General features: G+C 50.8%; 3 protein-coding genes across 12 annotated transcripts; 2 read left to right on the top strand and 1 right to left on the bottom strand.

The window, feature by feature from the left end:
- Nucleotides 1-1,187: 1,187 nt before the first annotated feature.
- FAHD1 (fumarylacetoacetate hydrolase domain containing 1) lies at nt 1,188-2,604 on the bottom strand. The gene has a single exon (XM_048961535.1). The coding sequence runs from the start codon at nt 2,442-2,444 to the stop codon at nt 1,773-1,775; it is 672 nt and encodes a 223-aa protein (XP_048817492.1). The 5' UTR covers nt 2,445-2,604; the 3' UTR covers nt 1,188-1,772.
- Nucleotides 2,605-2,719: 115 nt separating this feature from the next.
- Nucleotides 2,720-11,644, top strand: HAGH (hydroxyacylglutathione hydrolase). 8 transcript variants are annotated; one of them, XM_048961534.1, is made up of 10 exons: nt 2,757-2,830; nt 4,686-4,713; nt 5,876-6,057; nt 6,537-6,601; nt 7,523-7,640; nt 8,685-8,793; nt 8,978-9,081; nt 9,504-9,605; nt 10,061-10,140; nt 10,612-11,644. In XM_048961534.1, the coding sequence occupies exons 3-10, from the start codon at nt 5,953-5,955 to the stop codon at nt 10,709-10,711; spliced, it is 783 nt and encodes a 260-aa protein (XP_048817491.1). In that variant the 5' UTR covers nt 2,757-2,830; nt 4,686-4,713; nt 5,876-5,952; the 3' UTR covers nt 10,712-11,644. The 8 variants fall into 8 exon arrangements, with proteins under 8 accessions (XP_048817486.1, XP_048817491.1, XP_048817487.1 ...); XM_048961530.1 differs by lacking the exon at nt 4,686-4,713 and adding an exon at nt 3,104-3,141 and having other exon boundaries at nt 2,813-2,830; XM_048961528.1 differs by lacking the exons at nt 2,757-2,830; nt 4,686-4,713 and adding exons at nt 2,863-2,944; nt 3,104-3,141.
- Nucleotides 11,645-11,761: 117 nt separating this feature from the next.
- On the top strand, nt 11,762-15,662 carry LOC125700606 (hydroxyacylglutathione hydrolase-like protein). Of its 3 annotated transcripts, none has more exons than XM_048961523.1 (8): nt 11,762-12,270; nt 12,602-12,666; nt 12,748-12,865; nt 12,946-13,054; nt 13,144-13,247; nt 13,392-13,493; nt 13,571-13,650; nt 13,931-15,662. In XM_048961523.1, exons 1-8 carry the CDS (start codon nt 11,992-11,994, stop codon nt 14,094-14,096), a joined length of 1,023 nt encoding a protein of 340 aa, XP_048817480.1. In that variant the 5' UTR covers nt 11,762-11,991; the 3' UTR covers nt 14,097-15,662. The 3 variants fall into 3 exon arrangements, with proteins under 3 accessions (XP_048817480.1, XP_048817481.1, XP_048817482.1); XM_048961524.1 differs by having other exon boundaries at nt 13,574-13,650; nt 13,931-14,096; XM_048961525.1 differs by having other exon boundaries at nt 13,850-13,953.
- The last annotated feature ends 500 nt before the right edge of the window (nt 15,663-16,162 follow it).

Genomic DNA, 16,162 nt, shown 5'->3' on the forward strand with positions numbered 1-16,162 from the left:
GCCTTGTTCACTCAGTTTGGGAACTATGGGAAAGTTTTGAAAAATCAGAAATGACAATTAGTACCAGACAGATCTCTTGAACTTTATTTTTTGACTGCTGTGCTACTTCTGTGTTACTGAAGTAAATAAAGGCCCACTTTCAAATACTGATGCGTTTGTAGTGTATGTTGGTGAGTCCAAACACAAAGCTTTTGGCAACTGCAGAGGCATGCAAGGGAAATAGCAAAGATTTTTGCAAGTCTCTTTTCTCCAGGGCAGACTAAGTTTTCTTAGAATAAAGTAATCAGCAGGGACGTCTGACAATCAGATACTCAGGCTAAGACTGTAGGTGGCAGACATGACAAGATTCGTCTCCAGCATAGATGTTCTTGGCTGAACATAAAGAACCCAGGTGTGTACATTTTCCCATTCTCCAGGGGTTGGTTTGTTTGTTAATCTATTTCTATATTAGTTGATTTCCAACAGTTCTCACTTTCAAAGCATACAAGGGGCACTTTGACTTCTAAAAGCCAGGGGCTTGCTCTATTCAGATGTCATGGCTAAATGTTGTGTTTCAGCTGGCCTCAGTTCCTTAGGCCATAGTATTTATAATTATCAAACAGAGACCTTTTACATGTGCTTTTAAGCCACTCACTGAAGCTAAAAGGCAGCAATCTGCAGTGTACATGTTGGCAGGATTAGTGCCTGGTGGAGGTGGTGTTGTGGGGGCATGCACAACTGTTGTGCCTTAGGATATCTTCCAAAGAAATGTGAAAAGCAGCTACATCCTTCTTTAAGCACACTGCCTCGAAGCTCATGTACTTGCAAAATATAACCCTATATCTTGGAAATAAAGCCACTGAAATGAGCCCCTCCCAACATGTGAATCTGTTGTACAACTTTCAAAATGGTGGCCTACTGTAAAAATTACAGTTAAAAGCACCAAATATCTACGGTTTTAGTCTGTAATGATAAAAACATACGCAGCATTTTCCAGACTCCTTTCTCACAGGCTTTCTTGTGTCTCATTGCAGTTCTTTCCTACTGCAGCTCCCAGTGAAGACAAGGAGCCAATGCTGGCCGCCGCAGCCAGGAGTGAGCACCTCTCACTGCTGCCTGATGACCCATGAGAGCCCCTGCAGCACCCCAAGCTGGAAAGACCCCACACCAACAGTCACCAGAGCACATAGCTGCACACCCTGAGTGGATTCCAGTCCTCAGGTTAAACTTTTATTTTTCCACTTTATAAAGTGCATTCCTGCCACTTTATTGCACCCGTGCAAGGAATCCAAGTGTGGCTGGGACACAGAAGCTGGACAGCTGCAGGCCTTACCAAGACCACAGATCACTTTCTGTACATCACCATTTTAATACTTCAGTTCTTATGTTTATTTTGAGACAGGACATTGGCAAAGCTCAAAGCGTGAACAGAACAGAAGAGCACACAGCGATAGTCCTGCTGCTGTATTTCCTACTGTTCTTATTTCCCCAGCACAGCTGAATACAAAGTTCCAAGGTACAGTTTAGGTACCAACCAGCTGCTCCAGGCTGGGTTGGACTCTTGGACTAACCTCAGCTTTACAGCCTCTCTGGAGGCCAACGTGGAAATGGGGGTTGTTTTAGCCACAGGTCTTCATGAGCTACAGCACAGCTTTGATAACCAGGAGTCCAGGAGATGCTCAGGCCATGTAAATTTAACACACAGGACAGTGGGTGCAGTGCATCTCTTTGTTCACGCAGTGCTCCCCAAAAGGCTCTTCCTCTGCAGATACAGGTCCCAGCCCAGCTGCTGGTTAGGACCGGCGTGTTTGCTGGGCCACCTTGAACCGCATGGACAGGATGTCACCTATCCCTGCCTCTATCTCATCATTTTCTTCTACAGACCCGACTCCGCTGGGAGATCCTGTCAGAATCAAATCTCCTTCTTCCAGGGTGATGATTTCACTGATGTAGCTGATCAGGTGCGGGATAGAGAAGATCATAGAGGAGGTCTCTCCCTCCTGCCTCAACTGTCCATTCACCTTGAGCCAGATCTTTAGCTTGTGAGGGTCTGGGATCTTCTCCTTGGGCACAAATTCACTGACCGGGCACGATGTGCTGAAGGCCTTGGCCAAGGTCCAGGGCAAACCCTTCTTTTTGCACTCTTTCTGCGCGTCCCTAGCGGTCATGTCCAGGCACAGGGCATAGCCTGCCACGTGCTCCATAGCAGCCTCCTGGGACACGGCCCGGGTTCTCTTCCCGATCACCACCCCCAGCTCCACTTCGTGGTGCAGGTCGGTGCAGTAGTAGGGCCGCAGGATGGGCGAGCCTTCCCGCAGGTAAGCCGAAGAGGGCTTGAGGAAGAAGAGGGGCTCGGCGGGCAGCGCATTCCCCAACTCCTTGGCGTGCTCGGCGTAGTTGCGCCCCACGCAGACGATATTCTTGCCCCACTCCCAGAAGCGTGCCAGGGGCCTGGAGGAAGCCATCAGCCCCACCGCTCTCCTTCTCCGGGTGCCCTTGGGCCGCCCTTGCCGTACCGGAGGCACAAACCCCGCCGAGCTCCGCGCTCCTCCTCCGGACCCGCTATCCTTCCTTCCGTCCTTTCTTCCTTCCTGCTGCCTTTCGCTCCCTCCCCCAGCACAGGCGTGAGCCTCCTTACCCAGCCCCTTTGAGCCGGGTTAGCGAATCGCTTGGTTGCAAAAAAACCCCAACAAATTAATTAATTAAAAAAACCAATAATAATAAGCGAGGCCTGGGCGGACAGGGGGCGGGCGGCAGCTCAGCACCGCCCCCGCTGCACTCCGGGCCGGGGCCGAGCGGGGTCGCCCGCCTCCCCCCCTCCCCGGACCCTGCCGCTGGGCGGGGAGCGAAGGTAACCGGGGCCGGGCGGGGCGCGCCGCTGCCGAGCGCACCATGGTTGGCGGGGGCTGGCGGAGCCTCGGCACCGCCCTGGCTGCGCTGGGAGCCGGGGCCCTGCTCCGAGCCGGTACGTGGGGCGGGCGGAGCGCCTCGCCCGGCGCCCACCTGCTCCTACGGGAACGCGGAGGGGCTGCGGGGATTCGGTGTGGGCGGCCGGGGGGCTGGCGGCGCTCCTCCTAGCAAAGCTGCGCAGTTTGCTGATGGTTTCTCTTCTTTCGCTGCTCAGGGGTGCGCCGTTTTAAGCTGACTCACAGCCCCAAGTAGGTCAGTGTCTGCTTAGCTGCAGCCTCGCGCTGTTGGTGGTGGTGGTGGGGTTAGTTTTTTTGCGCTGGTAAGTGATGTGGGAGGATCCTGGAGGGTTGCTGGGCCGCCCGAGTGCTGCTGGTTGCTCTGGAGGATTGGGGGTTGAGGGATAAGGTGTCGAATTTTAACTGGGTTAGATGGGAAATTGAATTAGTAATGTAAGGAAAAAAAAAAAAAAAAGTGGAAAAAAAAATTCTAGGCTGTGCATTTACATCTGGGCCTGAATTCTGAAAGTGTCTCTTTGAATCAGAGCTCAGCCTAGCAGTGCCTCTGTATGTAAAACGTGGCCTTAATGAGCCAGAATTCACTGCAGCCGCTGTCAGCCTTGAAGCCCCTCTGCTACCTTGTCCCTGAGTGTGCTGACGTGAGGAGCAGGCAGCTCAGAGTTGCTGTAGGCGGATGCACACCCTGCATGCGTTGCACTGAACCTGGCTGGGTGCTGCAGGCTGCCTGAGGGGCAGCAAGCAGGAGTTCCATAGGGTGCAGCTCACGTGGTGTCCAAACACATCTACGTGCAGGGTGTATAGAAAGCAAACGTGGTGTTTCTACTTGTGGGGCAGTGCAGAGATAAACACCTAGGAATGGGTATGCAGTCAGTGTGTGTGACTGCCTCATTTGGAACAGGAATTTTCCATTCCTTTTTTTGTAGTAAAACAGTAAAACAAAATACTGTGAACAAAATGCACAAGGCAACCATTTTTCTGGAGGAACCTATTGCTTAGCTACCTGCTGCCTCCCTGCCTTCAGCCTCCTGCGTGCATGCATTGCTGTGATAGCATTAACATTGCCCATCTGCAATCTCTGCCCCTCCAAGAGTCAGGCTGTGCTGGCAACCCATCCTGAACAGAGCTATGCGATCCAAAGGGCACTGCTGGGGACATGGAGCAAAACTGACTGGAAATGGAGCCAGTGGACCTTATAGTTTTGGACGGGCATGTGATCTTGACTTGCTGTCTGTGTTAGGTGCAGGGCTTGTGCGCTGCTGGGGAGCTGACATGAGCAGAACTGGGTGTGAGCTGCTTATAAGAGCAGCGCTGGGTGTGCGTGAGAGCTTTGGATCAGACTGAAGGGTGCAGCTCAGCTGCAGATGGGACTTGAGAATAGGTTTCATGTTGCACGGATGCTTTCTCATTCTTCTCTTGAAATCGCATTTTAGAAAACCATTTCCTTCTGTGGTGTAGTTTGTTTGTTTGTTATGCCAGAATTGTGAGTTAAACATGCTGAGAGACTTCAGGATTGTGGCCAAGGTTAGAAATGGTTCATAGGAAGAAGGCATTTGAAGTATGTGAGTAATTCCTTCAACTCGAAGTTAAGTTTCTGCTTTCTTGTGTTTTAATTTTCCTTTTCCAATTTGCATCTGGTACACAAACAGGCAACTGGTCCAAAGCAAAAGTGCTTTCAGTTAGGGAGAAGCTGAGGAGCAATTGTTTGGGTTCTTTTCCTACCAAGCAATAGTAAGGGTTTGTTTTTTTTTTTTGTCTTTTTTTAATTATTATTTTTGGAAGTACACTTCTCCAAAGGAACGTTTGGCAGGTATGGATGCTTCCTTCAGCACTACGTGCCCACTGTGTCTGACCCCCAGTGCATGCTTATGCTGTTGTGCTTAAGGATTCCTTTCAGCGCTGCATTTCATTTTACCTTCCCACAAAACAAGTCATCTGGTGGGTGCAGGAGGGGAGGATGTCCTGGGCAGGATCAGAGGGGCCTTGATGCATCTGCTGCACGTGCGGCTCCCAGCTGTGCTCTCAGCTTTGCAGCACTGTGGTTGTGTCCCTGCAGAGCTCTGGGCTCACTGTGTTGGCTGGGTCACCCTGCCAGGCCCCTTTTCTCTTATCAGAGGTGAGCAGAGACTGCTTGGAGAGTGGGCCAGGCTGATTAGCAGTGTGGTGACCTCTCCCTGAGCACCAAGTGTTGGAGCCTTAGGGTCAGCAGTGCAAACTGAGACAGGAGCTGAGCCAAACCAGTGCAGGCACCTTCAGTGCTGTGCTGTGGGTGTAAACTGACTTCTGTCATGGACTGCTGCCTCTTCTTCTGTATGAGCATGGACCCAGGGCTGTGTGGTCCCCAGCCATCAAAGGCATCATCCTCTTTGTTCCCTTCTTTTCTTTATGGCAGAGCTTCTTGTGACTGCATTGTTTCTTTAAGAACTTTGTATCTATGAGGAAAAGTGGGGGGAAAAGGGGAGTCCAAGTTATTTGCATCTGAAATCAGATTTGCTCCTTGGATTCTATTAAACATTTAACCAAAAGCAAATAGGGAAGCACTGCTGTTGCATCAAGGCAGCCCATCACGAGGAAGCTCCCTGCAGTGCACGCCTGCTATCTGGCTGGCTGTGCAGAGAGCCCATCTAATCTCCACAGCACTGTGTAAGCTGTGATTTCCCCAATTAATGAACCAGACGCTTCTGTTCTAGCAATGTTTGTATTTCTCCTCTTTTTTTTTTTTTTTTTTTTAATTCCTTTTGGTTGTGACATTTTGTGCTTTTTTTTCTTTTTTTCTTTTTTGCAAAGTCACTGTCCCAGGCTGACCTTTGTCCAACTGCTCTCTCTCTGTTCTGTTTTCCTGCCCCTTGAAATCTTCTCCCTGATCAAGGTACAGCACTTTGCCTGCATGTCCACACACCTGCTGGCGGTGTTCCATCCCTCTCTGTGAAGCTGCAGAGCACCATGACCTGAATTTTGCTTTTGGTCTCCAGGTCCAGCGCAGGTACGAGCTGTCTTCCTGCACACAGAGCACGAGCAGAGGAAGTCAAAGACGGTCACACAAGCCAACATGAAGGTGGAGATACTTCCAGCGCTCACTGACAACTACATGTACCTCCTCATTGATGAGGAAACGAAGGAGGCTGCAATAGTGGACCCTGTGCAGCCCCAGAAGGTAACGCTGCCTGCTGTCCTGGGAGTGGGTGCTGCTAGAATACTTCCATGCTGCCACGTACACAAGAGAATTAGTCACAGGGTGACTCAGGCTTGGAGGAAAGTCAGGAAATATTAGCATCTCCTGTGTACTGACAAGGCTTCACAGGTGCTGAACTTCTGAGCTCAAACACCTTCTCCCTGCCTTCAGGAGTTACTGACCTGATTTTGTTTTCCCTTTTAGTTTGTTTGTGTGCAGAAAAGAGGAAATAGGGATGAGAGTTTAGTCACAGCCCAACTGGATCAGAGAGCTTGTGTCCTGAGGTGTAATGACTGCAAGATGAGGGATGAGTTCTCTGCATAGTCAGCAGGACGTTTGCATGGAGGTGTGGCTCTTAAACCTCATAGCAGTTGCATACAGAGCAGGCAGCAGGTTGTTTAAGTGTTGTTTAAGGGAGTCCATGTGAGTTGTCATGTTCTTGATGTGCTCTGCATCTGCAGGTTTTGGATGCAGTCAAAAAGCATGGCGTGAAGCTGACCAGTGTCCTGACCACACACCATCACTGGTAACTATCTGCTGTATTGGCATATCTGTGCAGTGTGTATGGGTCCATGAGTGAACACACAGGGCTGCTTTGAAGTTGCTCATATCAAGATCTTAGAGCATATCCATGTGCTTGACTGGGCATGCTTAAGCTATGCCAACTGCTGTTTGTCTGCAGCCACTGAATAGCTCTGAGAAAGCATGGTCTGCTCCTTTTTTGTGCCAAAGCTCACCAGAGAGTGAAGTGCAGAGAAATCAGCATGAAGTAGCTGAGTGCACAGCAAAGATGGGAAAGCTTGGGATCAAGCCAGACTTTCTTAAGAGCAATTCTTCCTGTGACCAGGTGCATTCTGTAGGCTGCAAGTTCTCTGTGTTAATGCATTTAGGCTTTAAAATGATGACTTATTGCAGCTGGTCAGTGAAATAAGTGTATGTGTGGAGTGCAGAAGGCAGCACACTTGCAGTGAGTTGCTAGGACATGCCTCTAAAGCATAGTCAACAGTTGCAGGAGCATTAGCAGGTTTGCACATTAACTCTGACAGAGACATAAAGCTTTAGCAGTTTTGCAGTGTTGAACCTGAGTACCTGAACTGCATCTATCCCAATTAGCCTGCTCTCTCAGTGTTGTGGTTAATGGGCATTCGGCTGTGATACTCTAAATTTGATATTTCCCAACTAGGTGTGAAATTGAGGGGAGCTGCAGAAGAGATGGTGACCAAGGTCCTATGCTGAAATCTCTCGTGAGCTTGCTGCTCTGCAGCCACCAGTACTTACTAACTGGCACTTAAAGAATCTATCTGTACTAGTGCTGATGTAGCATGCCCTCTGAGTACAGTGCTAGATGTCTGCATACTGGGAGACTGATGATCATCTGGACACTACCATTGCAGTTGCAATCAGTTTGTCTTCATCCTTTCCAAAATCCATTTTTCTGACCTTCCAGGGATCATGCTGGAGGAAATGAGAAGCTTGTAAAGCTGGAGACAGGATTGCGTGTGTATGGGGGAGACAGCAGAGTTGGAGCATTGACACAGAAAGTGTCTCACCTTACATCACTCAAGGTAAAGGGAGTGAGCTTCTGGATTTGGCTGGGGACATCTTCCATTTGTGTCACAGCTTTTTTATTTTTTCTTTTTAATGTCTCTCAAAGGTGGTTGGTGATTTAACTATATCTTTCCCTCTTTTCTAGCTCTATGTACCATAACCCCTCTGTCTCCTTCTAGCTGGTGGTAGTTTGTTGATGGTAGCATTGGTATTGCTCAGACACCTGTACTGCCAAGGACATGCTGGGTGTCTGTCTCTCCTTGGATAGCTACCTTAAGCAGGGTAGTGAGAGCCACAGCATGAAAGCACAGGGCTTGTGTTCTGCTTACAGCCTGGTTAGCACTGAAGAATTGCAAGCGGTCTTCTCTGAATGAAGGCTGAAATACAGGCTGAAGAGAAAGTGGGCCAGCAGGGCGAGCTGCCTGCATTGCTTTTCCAGAGCTACAGTGGCAGAGCTTGCTGAAATGTCGCTGTTTGTTTGTAGATGAGCTGGCAGGTTGCATAAACTGCTGTGACATGTGCAGGCTGGTGTGAGTGGCACTGCGGGTCCTGTGGTGCATCAGCCTCTCTAAGGCTGGTCAGCAGCAAAGAAGGGAGTGCAGAAAAACATGGGAAGATTTGCAAATTAAGGCTGTCAGGGAATGATCCTTGTGAATGTGTGTAATTCCTCCATTTTCCTGAGCTTCTTCCACTTCTGCCCCTCAGCTTCATTTTTGTTTGGAGCTTTTTACGCTTGATTAACTTTGTTTAGGATTTTGTGTTGCCCTGGATCTATTTGCTGTTGCTGCCGACCAGACGCTGAGTCACTCTGCATGCAAATGAAGGAATCTGGCAGTTCTCTTTATAACAACACCTGTTAGAGGAAACAGCACCCTTCCAAGTCCCTACCATAAAATTCTTGTGCTGGACTCTCCAAAGAAAAGAGCTGATGTTTACTGGCCAGCTGCATGAGAATTTGCCTGTAGGACTGCCAGGCCATTGTAATAAGTTGCAATTCTTTTCTAATGGTACAAATGCTACCAGACAGTAGCCTAAGCTCTAGTCTTCTGCCTTCTTCTCAGGTGGGATCTCTTAATGTGAAATGCCTCTGTACGCCGTGTCACACTTCTGGACACATCTGTTATTATGTGACTAAGCCAAATAGCTCCGAGCCACCTGCAGTTTTTACAGGTGAGGAGTTGGGAGGTTACATCACTGGCAGTCTGTGTTGCAGAGAAATAAGCTCCCCCTCTGCCTGTGTGCTCCTGGCTCTGGATGGGCATTCATTCCTTATTACCAGTGCAGCTAGCCTGACTTCCACAGTGTGGCTGTGAACGCTGTCTGGCCCTGATGCCATGTCACACCTTGCTTGCAGGTGACACGCTGTTCGTGGCTGGCTGTGGGAAATTCTTCGAGGGAACCCCTGAGGAAATGTACAGAGCACTGATTGAGATCTTGGGCAGCTTAGATCCTGAAACGGTACGAAACTTTTGTGCTAGTAAGTTAACCTGTCAGAAGCTACTGCAGGCCTCAAGAAAACTGCCTTCCATAATCATAATCATAATGCTGTTGTTCGATGGGAACATCTCTCATGCACTGAAGGAATGCATGCTTACTGCCTTTGATGCTGAGTGGCTGGATTCCTTTGAGAATGAAATACGTACTCCAAATACATTTGTGTTTTACGGGGGAAGAGCAGAGAGTGCTTATTGAAATAAAGGCTGGGACAGAGATGGGACACCTGGGTTCTTTCATGAGGCTTACCTATAAGATGGCACATAGCTCCTGGCATTTTGCCTGCATCTGGTGTGTTCTGGCAGGATGGTTCTGTTCCTGCTGTGTATGATAACACTGATGGAACCCAGTCTACCTTCATACCATGAGGGACTTTTTCTTCCTAGAGAGTTTACTGTGGTCATGAATACACTATCAACAACCTCAAATTTGCTCGACACGTTGAACCCAACAATGTCAGCATCCAGGAAAAGCTTGCTTGGGCCAAGGTGAGTATGTTCATCCTTTCCCTCAACCTGCTGGGTGCTGCTGGAGCCTCTCTGAGGAGGTAGAAAAAAGTGGACAATGTGGAGAAAAAAGAGAAGCTGAGGAGAAGGAGTTGAGATGAGAGGTGACAGTACAGTTGTGCGATCGGGGGAACAATGTGCTGGAGAACAGGGTGGTGTGAGCAGCATAGCAAGCACAGTTTGCTTTTTGTGGAGATGTGACCCTTCTTGGGAATGTCTTGGTACCATTACAGGCTGAGGCTGAATTTCTCCCCCTCTAAGAGGATCAGCTTTGTCCCAGGACCTGTGACCCAGGTTTCTCAGTGCCTTGATCATGACTGTCCAATGGTGTCGCTGAAGAGCAGATCAGGCAGTTAGATGGAATGTAGCTCATACATAGGACACTTCTTGTTCTCCAAAACATTCCTCATCAGGCAGAACTGTTTTCCTTGTTCTAGGCCAAATATGACAGTGGAGAGCCAACCATACCCTCCACCATTGCAGAAGAGTTTACGTACAACCCCTTCATGCGAGTGAGGTATGGACGTGTGGGAATGGCCCTTCTGAGTCTTGTTTGGAGGGGGGGATGTGGGGAAGGTGAGGAGAAAGAGCCTAAGTATGAGTTACTCTCCTGATTCACACATTCTGATGCTCTCAAGACCCTCCTTAAAACTCTTGCATTCTAAAGGAAGTTGGGTAAAACACTTGTCCTGGCAGAGGCTTGGTGCTGTGAAACGTGGGGAGTTGTGGTGAGCATCTCTGACCCAGCAGTTAGAACAAACCTTGCTGTGTGATAATATTCCTTCATCACACGGGACTTGGTAGATGGGTGTGGTATGATGCCACTCAAGGTGCAGGAGCTGATAAGCTCACGCCAAAGTCCTGAGTCTTTGGTCTTAAATGAAGCTTATCCCCATGATGCAGGCAAAATGTGGTAGCAGTGACTTCATGGCCAAGATTTTATCTTGCAGGCTTTGCATTTACCATTCTGGGTGTTCTCTCCTGGCAGGGAGAAGACAGTTCAGGAGCACGCTGGGGAGACCGACCCCATCCGCACCATGGGGGCCATCAGGAAAGAGAAGGACAACTTCCGTGTCCCGAAGGACTGAGCACTCTGCCTGTGTCACTTTATGGTCATCTAATAGTAACTTAGACTGTTCAGATGTTTCAGAAATCTGTCGTGGTTCAGACAGTCCTATTTAGGTTTCTAGTTTGTTTTAATTAAGAAAAAAAAAAAGCACTTTGCCCTTGTTGAGATATTCTACAGCATATTTATATTATGATGAAGAATATTTATCCCTCTGCTGGCTCTCAAGCTGTCACACGTGTCACATGCAGCTCATTTTACAGGTGTTGGTATGCAGCTCAGGGCTGGAGTGGGGGTGGCACGGACCTTGAGACCTAGGAACAAATCCCTGCTGTTGCTGTGGGCACCTGATGGCAATGCAGACTGGCACTGGGGCTGTTTGAAGCGACCATTTAAAACAGGAATAAAATGCAGTAACTGCCGACTGAAATTTAAACTTTCCTTCCATGCTGCTGCTTATTCAAAGTGCTGCTTCTGGCTGCGTTAAACCTCTTCCCAGTGGCGTAAAGCTGCGGTAACTTTTCCATGCAGAGATTGCACTGTTGCTTCTGCCCTTTCTCTGTTAGCTGAAGCCTGCTTGCGTGCTCCTGAGGGTGAGCTGCACTTTACTTGTAGCCGTACACAGAAAGGAAGGAGGGATTTGTCTGCTGGGAGGTTCCTGTGGGAGCAGCTGCAGCGTGCTGCTGTGGTTAATGCTTAACCTGCAGTGCTGTACTGAGCTCATTACCACCTGCATTCCGCGCTGTGACCCGGGTCTAAAGTGGCAGTGTGTGAGCAGGGTTTGGTGGAGCACCACTTCTTTATTTGTTTAAAAAAAAATGATGATTTTTAAATGTATTTCAGGAAGAAAAAAAAAAAGGTACCTAAAATGTTACTGACTTCTTAAATTCTGTGCTGCTACAACTAAGCATGACTGTACTGGTGGCTGAGGAAATAAACACAGCTGTGAACAGTGTGGCAGTCTGGAAAAGGTTCATCTCCAGCTTCTGCTCTTATTTCTTTGTACCAGCGATTCAAGTCAGCCAACTTAAAGCAGCTTTCTTCTAAATCCCAGTGTGGCACATTTGGGAACACGTGAGGCTTTATTCAATTACTGCCTCAGCCCTGGGGGTCCACGGGGGGGGAACCGCACCTACTGCACTGCAACCCCTGCGCTGGGGGAGCGGAGAGAAGAAGGGGAGGGAATGGGAGGAAGAAGGAAAAGGAGGGGAGGGAAGAAGGAAAGGAAAAGGAGGAAATAGCGGGGCTGAAGAAAAGAGGGAAGGATGAAGCGATGGAAGGAGGGAACAAAAAGAAGAGAGAATGACAGTGGGAAGAAGGGAGGGAGCGAAAGAACGGGGGGGAGGAGGAGGAAGCTCCGAGCTCCGCCCCGCTGCCCGCACTGCGCCGGGCGGCGCTGCCCGCAGGTGGGGGCGGCGTTCCGCGCGTCCTGCCCCGCGTGGGTGCGCGGCGGTGGAGCCGCGGGCTGTGCGGAACATGAAGGTGAAGGTGATCTCGGTGCTGGAGGACAACTACATGTACCTGGTGATCGAGGAGAGCACCCGGGATGCGGTCGCGGTGGACGCAGCCGTTCCCAAACGGGTGAGAGGCGCCGGAGCTGCGCGCTATGCCGGCCGGCGGTATCGCTTCTGTTCGCGCGTTCCTCGCTCTCGCTCGGCCGTTTCCTTCCTCTCGGGGCTTTGAGGGATGGAGGCGGCGAGCTGTGGGAACGGCGGCCGTAAAGTGCCATCGGCCATAAATAGCCATCGGCCCCTCCTGCCCCGCCCCGAGCGCTCGGGCGCAGCGCCTTCCTTCGTCCCGGCCGCGCTGAGGTTTTTCTCTCCCTGACCCCGCTGCCCTCTGCGTGCCGTGCGGCGGACCCGGCGCTGCGCTGTCACCTCCTCCCTTCACGCCCCGCTTTTGTCCCTTTCAGCTGTTGGAGATCGTCCGGAAGGAGGATGTTGTTCTCCGCGCCGTCCTCAGCACGCATCACCACTGGTAAGCGCCGACGCTGGGAGGGCGCGGGCAGTGCCCCGTTGTGGGGGGTACCCGGTGCCCATTGCCCCTCTGCCACCATAGGGACCACGCGCGGGGCAACGAGGAGCTGGTCAGGCTGTGCCCGGGGCTGCGGGTGTACGGTGCAGATGAGCGCATCGGGGCCCTAACGCACCGCGTGGCCCCCGACGAGGAGCTGACGGTGTGTGGAGCACTGGGGGGGGGGGGGGGGGGGCGGTTCTGAGCCCATCTCGTGCCCAGCACTTACCTCCATCCCTGCAGTTCGGGGCCATCCGTGTGCGGTGCCTCTTCACTCCTTGCCACACTTCGGGCCACATGTGCTACTTCATGTGGGAGGATGGGTCCCCAGATGCACCTGCGCTGTTCTCAGGTAACTCTTGATGGGCACCCGCCGATCCTGCGGGGTGAACCCTTTGTACCCCCTGGCTTTGGGGACAATTCCTCACCCTATCCCTGCAGGTGACACACTGTTTGTGGGGGGCTGCGGGCGGTTCCTGGAGGGGACAGCGGAGCAGATGTATGCCAACTTCACCCAGGTGCTGGGGAATCTGCCCAAGGAGACGGTGAGTGCCCTTCCTCCCCCGCCTCCCCCCCTCCTCAAAACTCAGCCTCACCTTCGAGAGGCCCCAGAATAATGATGGAGACACGTGGGGCACGGTGAGTTTGGGAGCACTTATAACACTGGGTTCTCTATGCTGCCCTTGCAGAAGGTGTTCTGTGGCCATGAATGCACCGTCCGGAACCTGAAGTTTGCTCTGAAAGTGGAACCAGAGAATGAAGCAGTGAAGAAGAAGCTTGCGTGGGCCAGAGTAAGCAGCTGTGCCCTGTGGGTTGGTGAGGGGCTGCCAGATGCCGGCAGGGTTTGAACATCTCTGGTTCCTCACAGCAGCGGGATGATGAGGATCTGCCCACGGTGCCCTCCACGCTGCAGGAGGAGTTCCTCTACAACCCCTTCCTCAGGGTCACGTAAGTAGCATCAGTGCAGGGGGCATGCTTGTGGGTTGGTCCTGAACTGGGTGGGATGGGATGGAGCAGCTCTGTCCCCACGCTGTTGCTTTTGCCCCCAGTCCGCTCCCCATTCTTGCATCCCCCCGCTTCTCCCAGTGGCTTTTCCAATGGGAAACCAAACCTAGATGGAAGGGAGGTTAACCCAGTGTCCTTCCAGTGTCTCTCACTCCTGCGGCTGAGCCCTGTCCCCATCTGTCTCTGTCGCACCCTGGTCCCAGTGCAGCCATTGCCCCTGCAGGGAGGAGGCTGTCCAGAAGTTCACAGGCAGGAAGGAGCCTGTGGAAGTGCTGCGGGCTCTACGGACTGAGAAGGACAACTTCAAGAAGCCCAAGGAGCGGCCCCATCCCCAGGCCATGCTTGCCTTCGACTGGGGGCTCTTCGCCCCTTTCCTGGAGAAGAAGTGAGGCTGCACCACCCCACCACACAGGGGCCCATGGAGCAGAGGCACCATCTGGGCTCTGCTGCCCAAAACCCACAGTGCAGCAAGGAGCTCTGCACACGGATGACCCCACTCAGGTGTCGTCTGGGACAGGGCAGGGACCCAGGAACTGCACCACTCTGTGTCCATTACATTTCTTTTTCCCAAGGTAGAACACAGGAAAACTATTGTATGAAGCATTGACGTTGCTGTGTCTCTGGGATGGCAGCATGGGACTCCCACTGCCTGCAGCTTGCAGCCTGCAGCACGTGCAAAATCAGTGCTGTTGTGCAAAACCAATATCATATTATTTTATTTTTCATTTTTTAATTCTTTTCATTTAAAACCTGAGAACAGCGTGGAGTTTTTTGCTGGGGCGTTGCATCACAAAACGTAGCGTTGCCTTTTTCTTTTTAGAGGGCAGACAGGGCGTGCTGGTGGCTCTGTGCTTGGCTGCATTAACCCCATGTGGTGGTGTGGGCAGGATGCTGCTGGGCAGCCCATCCTTCTGCCTTTACCTCAGTTGTGCACAGTGCTGTGATGCACGGAGCGATGTTGCTGAGCTTTGGCCCGGCTTGTGCAGCTGAAATGCAAACAGTGGAGAAAATAGAGGAGATGGGCCCTGAATAATACACTGTATGATGTCTTTTTGACTGTGCTGATACGAAGCCGCTGACACTGGATTAGAAACAACTTCAGAACCTCTCATGCATGGACTGTGAATAGCATCCGTAGCACCGAACCTGGTTTGTGGCATTCCTTCCCTTGCTAGAAACTTGATTGAGGTTTTCTTTTTTGCTTCTTTTTTTTTTAATGTTACGTTGTTAAAATTTACACTTCCCTCCAGGAGGGGGAGAATCAGCCCTGCTGCACGAGTTGCCTCAGTGCTGTTGTTTCAGAGATGCCCTAAGGGTGCAGCTGCAGGCGATGCCAAGTGTCATTGGGCACCGCCTGGGTGCTTTGCTGTGAGCAGCACTGGGATGCCTGGAGGGATCCTGGCCCAGCACTGGACTTGCTCATGTTGGCAGCAGCTGTGTGCAGCTCAGAGGTGAAATCTAAGCTATTCTTGATGCCATGGTGACAACGAATACCTGGGAGAGCTGCATGGGGTGCTCTGGGTGGAGAGTCCTCTGACAGCTTCAGTACTGTGCTATTCAGTAACCTGGTCACTGGAGAAGGCAGAACGTGGATCCTTGGTTGTTTAACCTGCAGCTCATTCAGCTGTACTTAATCGTGCACTTCTGTCTAGATGTGCATGTTCTCAGTAGAAACAGAATGTGTTTCTTTTGCACTGATGTATAAAGTTTATGGATTCAGCACTTCAGCGTATTGGACTTAGTTTGGCACCTCTCTCTTGCTGTAGAGAACAATGTTATGGTTTAGCATAACAGCCTTACAGAACTACGCATGGAAAAGGGCATTGAGCACAACCACTGCTTGCAAAATGAGTGGGGAAGGGATGGGGGAGCAGAGGGAGGTTTTTGCCTTATGAACACTGTGAATCTACTGCTTGATCAGCAACACCTGAAGTATGTAAAGCCTTTAATTAAAACCATTACAATTGTCTTTTACATTGTTGGCTCATTTTTAATGAAGATTGAAGGAGGATGCAGGGAAGGGCTGCCAGAGAAGCTGTTAAATGAGGCAGGTTAAGGTCTGACAGTTTTGCTTCTTGACAGCCCTAAGCACAAGGTCTGCAGGAACAGTGAGGGTTATCTCTGAAGAGGGCCTGGCCAAGGTTTGAGTCTGGGCTACGTGCAGTAACCAGCTCCATGTCTGTTCTGAAAGAGCAAAGCAAAGTGGCTGCTTTGTGTTTTCATCCATTCTACTTCCTGCAGTCGTTCTTCCCCACATAGCAGTAACTGGGAAAAGGAGAAATACTAAGTGAGAATGGGATTTTTAAGCTAGTACTCACTTGCAGCTGCAGCGGGCACAAGGTGGCTCCACATCTGCCAGCATCCCTTCACCCTGAATTAAGGTACAGCTGCAAATCTCCCACTGCCACCTTCCTATGCACTCTGCCACTTTGTGAAACCTGACGTTCAGATTCAG

This window comes from Lagopus muta, chromosome 15 (assembly GCF_023343835.1).
Source record: "Lagopus muta isolate bLagMut1 chromosome 15, bLagMut1 primary, whole genome shotgun sequence".
In the NCBI taxonomy this organism is placed as follows: domain Eukaryota; kingdom Metazoa; phylum Chordata; class Aves; order Galliformes; family Phasianidae; genus Lagopus; species Lagopus muta.